The sequence below is a fragment of the Miniopterus natalensis genome, chromosome 1 (genome assembly GCF_054644295.1).
Source record: "Miniopterus natalensis isolate mMinNat1 chromosome 1, mMinNat1.hap1, whole genome shotgun sequence".
NCBI classification, from domain to species: Eukaryota; Metazoa; Chordata; class Mammalia; order Chiroptera; family Miniopteridae; genus Miniopterus; species Miniopterus natalensis.
The window spans coordinates 160,291,137-160,297,096 of NC_142081.1; the positions used below are offsets into that span (position 1 = coordinate 160,291,137).

Sequence of the window (5,960 nt, forward strand, 5' to 3'; positions counted from 1 at the left end):
CAATTGGATTACTTAAAGGCAAGATGATATTCCTTGCAGAGTTAATCATAACTAGCCAAAAGGGCAAGGGGGGGCATGTGTTTTAAACCGTGTGTGTGTGTGTGTGTGTGTGTATGCGCCCCACTTCAGAAATATGAATCTTTGCACAGTCTTTTAGTTCTCGGGATACTCATTAATGGGAGTAATTATACCTACAGTGAGTTCAGATCATTAAGTGAACAAACCTGGTTGGTATATTGACAAGAAGAGGCCTGAATCTGAGAGTAAATTATTTCTTATGTTCCCAGGACTAGACACTGAACAATAGCAAGATGACTAGGTTAAGTTATGCACAACTGACTTAATGTAATATGATACAGCCAATAAAATATTAAGCAAAACAATGGCAACAGAGAAAATGTGTATGATGTAATGTTAAGTGCAGCAGCTGGATAAGACTTTTTGGATAACAGTCAACCCTCAGTTCTTTGAAACTAATTTAGATTTGGATTGTATTCTGCTCTGACCACAAAGTTTTCTATCTTTTAGGTATGTTTTTGTTTTCTTCTGGTCCAAACTGCACTTCTTAATAGCACATTTCATTTATACCTAATCAGTAATTTATCCCACTCATTGACAGTTCAAATTTCACCCAAGATTCTATCTCCTTAAACCTCCCTCCACAACTTAATCATTTCTAAGCCAAACTATTTTTATAAATCTTCACTGAGCTCCACGGAATTCCATGAGAGTATGGGACCAGGGAAGATTATTAGTGTGTTTTTTCCCTGCTGTTTTTAACATCCCATCAAGGTATTAACATTAAAAGATAATATAACTTGAAGGCATTTGATAGACAAATATTCAGGTCATTAAAGAAATTGCTAAATTATTATTAAACCCATGATTGAGTTACAAAATCTGAGATTAATGTTAGTTTCTGTTTTGCATCTTATTGATCCATTTTAATCAGAAAACTTAATTTTGGACACACTACATTAGAACATATTATCTCTGAACTGCTGGGACACAGACATAAAACTAAGATATAAGACACTAAATGGTGAAAAATTTAAGTTCTAAATTGAAAATGGCATAAGAACTGCTGAGAAATCAAAATTGTAGCCAGATAGCTATCATATCTCATTTTCATTAGAATAGGTAAAGCATTAAGATGGGAAAATCACACTATCGTATTTGCCAGCAAAACAAAATATGACTTCTAGAAACTATCTTTGCTAGTCATTGGGACTAACTCTATCTTGGTTGAAATCAGTCTGTGGAAAACCAACTTTAGTAATGATCCTAAATAAAGTCTGGGTCCCTCCAATCTCACATGAGGATAAAAGGATCTTTAATGAAGTAATTCTTCTAAAGAACAGAAATATTGAATAAGTACCAAAGGGAAGAATCAGAAAAAAATTAACAGCCTTCATGATAAAACTTGGTTTTAAAATATTAAATTCAACTACCCACTTTATGACATTAATATTTAAATAATACAAACCAGTGTATTGTATTAAGTCCAAAATATAGGTTTTTTAAAATGTCAGCCTAGCTGCAAAAATTCTAAAGCCACTGGCAGTGAGACATAAAGGAAGGTGAGGCTTCCATAAAGAACTGCAGGCCAATACACAAAATTTTACAAATGCTAAAAGGAATCAATCATAGCAGGAGGAGGGGAAAAAAATATCTGCCAAATTAATGATTTTAGGAATAACTGAGCAACAGGATAAACATGGAATGTGGAATGAACACTTGGGATGGGATACCCATTTAGTTACTGAAAATGAGTTCAGGTAGGATAATCTAAAGCAGGATTTGGGACAGTCCCTGTCGCAGATTACCTGCAAATCTGCTTTGAACAAGACATTAATGTAAAAGGTCTATGTGTGACCTTCCCTTCAAATGGGATAGGCTGCTGCCCAGCTCCATATATTGAAAAGCACTGGCCCAGACTCATGTGATGTTTATAACCCAAAGCCATTTTACACGTAAACTCATACACAGCAAGGCAAAATAGAAAAAATTTAATCACCAAAAATTTTTATTTTTATCTTTTGGTTGTTTAGGTAATTCATTTTAAGAAACAATAAGCTGCAACAAATAGAAGAGCTTAGTCATTTCTTTGGTATTAAATATATTTTCTTTCAACTAATAAGATCTAATTTCTCATGTGTAAATAGCGGGTAGGAAACACACTGAAAATCTTAAAGGGAAAACCACTGAGAGAAAAATGTTAAATGATACATCAGGATTTTGTAACTTTCATATTCTGTCAAACATTATTATTTGAAATTTCAGTTGTCAAAAAAAAAAAAACCTCCACTAAAACAGTATTTACATATTCTATTATTACAGGTATCTAATTAGTCAAAAATATTATAAAAAATCAAAAATATATTTTCATCTTTCATTTAAGGCTCTGTATAACTGAGAAACTGGTGCTCAATCAGTATTTTTCGTATATTTTGGTGGAGAATTTGTCACACTCAAAGACACTTTTCAGTACGAATAGCACTAAGGTTCAAACTTCAAGTCAATAGGAATGATGTCAGCTTTAGACCACATTCACTATGAAGCACTGGACAACTAATGTGTCACTATACTTTAAAAAAGTGATGACTGAGGATGGGGACAAGTGGGGAGGCAGACAGTGGTGGCCTCTGGCAGATGGAATCTCTTCTCTCTGCTGGTCCTAGAAGAGAAGAGAGACACCAATAAGCATCAACACACTGTCCGAATTCCTCCCCACCAGAACCCACCAGTCCATAGGTATTTCTCAACCTCACAGCCATCCTCACCTTCATATATGGTATTCAGTGCCAAGAGGATATCAAAAACACCATCCTATCCTAACTTAATTAGGATAAGATGCTGCCTTAAAAAAAATAAAAACTATAAAAAATGTTATTTATTTTCATACAAGTATTTTCTGCATCAAATGGGGCTGAAAGCAGCTGGGTTGAAAGTGACAGTTCTTACCTATATTAAGGATAACTTTCCAAAAGTATTACACTCAACTATTTTAAATGATAAAGAAACCATGAAATATAATTTTAAAAGATCTGAATTATCCATGTGTGTGGGGGCACATCTGTACAAATCAAGTGGCAACCACCAAATACTTGGGTTGTAACTACTGGGACTCCCATTCAATGCCCATGGAGAGACAGGGTGAGGAGGCTGTTTACATCAAGCTGATAAAGAGAAATTAATCAACGTGTACAATTTGAAAAAAGTTATCCTTACCCTGGAAAGAAGCCCTAAAACACTAAAATTAAAAAAAAAAAAAATCTAAATAGATAAAATAACTACAGTAGATAATTCCTTCAATTCTACAATACAAATAGACTTCTACAGAATCTCCTTTTCCTAGGTAATAAAGTTGGTAATTCCAAACAACTGGCAAATTCTTCCAGACACTAGCAGAGCCTACAAAACCAGAGCTCTAAGTCCGTTCTCAGTCTTGTGGAAGACCTAGTCACTAGAAACTACGTTCCAGGTAAACCCTGCAGGACACAAATGTTATTTATTACGCAAGACTTAGGTCCAAATGCACACAATGGGGACTCGATCAATTTAAATTAAATTAGCAGTAGCTACATTTCCCCGGTACTGGTCGGTACTTTCCTGCAGGTGTCGCGCTGAACACTGAGGGCACAGACCGACCGTCAGGCGCCCGCTCGGCCCCAGCACGCGCTGCCCCCCAAGTCCTGGGGGCCCGGTCGTGCTTCGAGCAGGTGCCTGAGCCGGGGGTCCCTGGGCCCGGCTTTCTCAAGGCCTCGGGAGGCCCGGCCCCGTGCTCGGAGCAGGGCTCACGTCCTGCTGGGGGCCGCGAACGCGACAGCAGCACGCGTGGGGCAGGGGCAGCGGCAGCGGGGGGGAAGCTGCCGAGACTGCCCGCCCCGGGGGCCGCTACTGCGGAACCCCCGGGAAAGCAGTGGCGGCGCCAAGGCCACGTGAAGTCAGCGGACACGTGAGCGTAAGAAAATGAAAATCTTTAAGAAGACACCACCTCTGGCGCCGTGAAAGCTGCAGGGAAGGCGGCGCTGCTGGGAGCCCCGACAGGGGACGCACCCTCTCAGCCCCCGGGCCTCGCGTCACGGGAGCGCCATTGCAGCCCCGGGCCGAGCGCAGCCCCGACAGGGGACGCACCCTCTCAGCTCCCGGGCCTCGCCTCCAGGGAGCGCCATTGCAGCCCGGGCCGAGCGCAGCCCCGACAGGGGACGCACCCTCTCAGCTCCCGGGCCTCGCCTCCAGGGAGCGCCATTGCAGCCCCGGGCCGAGCGCAGCCCCGACAGGGGACGCACCCTCTCAGCTCCCGGGCCTCGCCTCCAGGGAGCGCCATTGCAGCCCGAGCCGAGCGCAGCCCCGACAGGGGACGCACCTTCTCAGCTCCCGGGCCTCGCCTCCAGGGAGCGCCACTCCAGCCCCGGGCCTCGCCTCCAGAGAGCGCCACTCCAGCTCCCGGGCCGAGCGCAGCCGCCTCGGAGCGACCGGCAGCGTCCCGGCGCCGCGGGGAAGGCGCGAACCGGCGGCGCCGCACGCCCCGGGCTTTCCCGCAGCGGGGGCCGGGCCGCGGGGAGCGCCGCCGGGGAGGGCCGAGGCCAGGTCGGCGTGTGGCCGGGGGCAGTCAGGCGCCTTCAGGCCCGGGGCCGGGAGGCCTCCCTCGGGGCTGCGCCGGCGGAGGAGCTCGGCGGTTCCAGCGCCGCGAGGACCCCCGCACGCGCCCTCTCCCTTCCTCACAAACCCGCGACCAAACGCACACGCGTCTGCGACGAGCGGACCGCGCTGTCGCCGCACCTCCCCGAGGGCGCGGAGGTCTCCACAAGCCGCTCGACCGCACAGCTGCGAGCAAGGGGCGCCCGGGCCCGAGCGCAGGCCCAACGCGCACGACCCGCCCGGGGCCCAGGAGCCGAGCTCGGCGCCACTCAGGCCTCGGCCCGGCCCCGCCGCCCGCGCCCCCCTGCCCGCGGCGGCCTCGCCGCGCTCCAGGGCCCAGGACGCCGCGGGAGGACAGGGCAGGGCTCGTACCTGGCGCCGCTGCTCCGAAAGCCCCGGGACGGGCGCCCCGCCGCTCCGGGCGCCCCCACAGGCGACGCCACGCCCCCTCCCAGCGCCGGGACGCGGCCCAGGCGGCGGCGGAGCAGCGAGAGGCCGCGGGCGCGCGCAGTCATGGCCGCCGGCCCTGGTTTCCCGACGGAGGCTCGCCCACCGCCGCCGTCCTCCCAGCGGCGGCCGGTCCCGCCCCGCCCGGCCGGGAGGGAGAGCAGCTCCCCGCGGCGGCCGGACTCCCGGGCGCATGCGGGGGCGGGGCCCCGCTCCGAGGGGAGAGGGGGCGGGGCCGACGGCGCGGCGGCGCGTCAGGGGGCGGGGCCAGGCCGGGGGGCGTGGCGTCTGGGAGGTCGGCGGGGTGCGGGCGCCGTTTGGGGATTCGGCTGCTCCCGGCCCGGCCCGCCGCGGGTCTTCCGCGGGAGCGCGCCGGGCGCGGCACGGCCGTCCTCCAGCTGGGCGCCCACCGGCAGCCCTGAGAGGCCCGCGGGGCCCGACTGCAGGCGGGAAGGACCGCCCGGCCTCCTTCGGCTCTCGCTGCCCCGCGCGACCTCTGGACGCCGGGGAGCTGGAGGGAGGGACGCAGGTGTGGAGGGAGGGGGGAGGCGGGAGGAGGGAGGAGGGATGCAGGTGTGGAGGGAGGAGGGAGGAGGGACGCAGGTGTGGAGGGAGGGGGAGGCGGGAGGGGGAGGCGGGAGGAGGGAGGAGGGACGCAGGTGTGGAGGGAGGGGGGAGGAGGGAGGCGGGAGGGGGGAGGAGGGGGGAGGGACGCAGGTGTGGAGGGAGGGGGAGGCGGGAGGAGGGAGGAGGGATGCAGGTGTGGAGGGAGGGGGAGGCGGGAGGAGGGAGGAGGGATGCAGGTGTGGAGGAAGGGGGGAGGCGGGAGGAGGGATGCAGGTGTGGAGGGAGGGGGGAGGCGGGAGGAG

The 5,960-nt window shown here is 51.5% G+C and overlaps 1 protein-coding gene across 1 annotated transcript; it reads right to left on the reverse strand.

Annotated features, from left to right (window-relative positions):
• Window positions 1-2,008: 2,008 nt before the first annotated feature.
• LOC148094466 (bifunctional methylenetetrahydrofolate dehydrogenase/cyclohydrolase 2, mitochondrial-like) lies at window positions 2,009-5,159 on the reverse strand. The gene is made up of 2 exons (XM_087827044.1): window positions 5,017-5,159; window positions 2,009-2,677 (listed from the first exon to the last, which is right to left on the reverse strand). Exons 1-2 carry the CDS (start codon window positions 5,157-5,159, stop codon window positions 2,590-2,592), a joined length of 231 nt encoding a protein of 76 aa, XP_087683170.1. The 3' UTR covers window positions 2,009-2,589.
• Between the last annotated feature and the right edge of the window lie 801 nt (window positions 5,160-5,960).

Coding starts and splice junctions, on each gene's coding strand:
- LOC148094466 (XM_087827044.1), bottom strand. CDS start 5,159: ATGACTGCGCGCGCCCGCGGCCTCTCGCTGCTCCGCCGCCGCCTGGGC. Junction 2,678..5,016: donor TTTCGGAGCAGCGGCGCCAG/GTACGAGCCCTG, acceptor CTTCTCTTCTAG/GACCAGCAGAGAGAAGAGAT.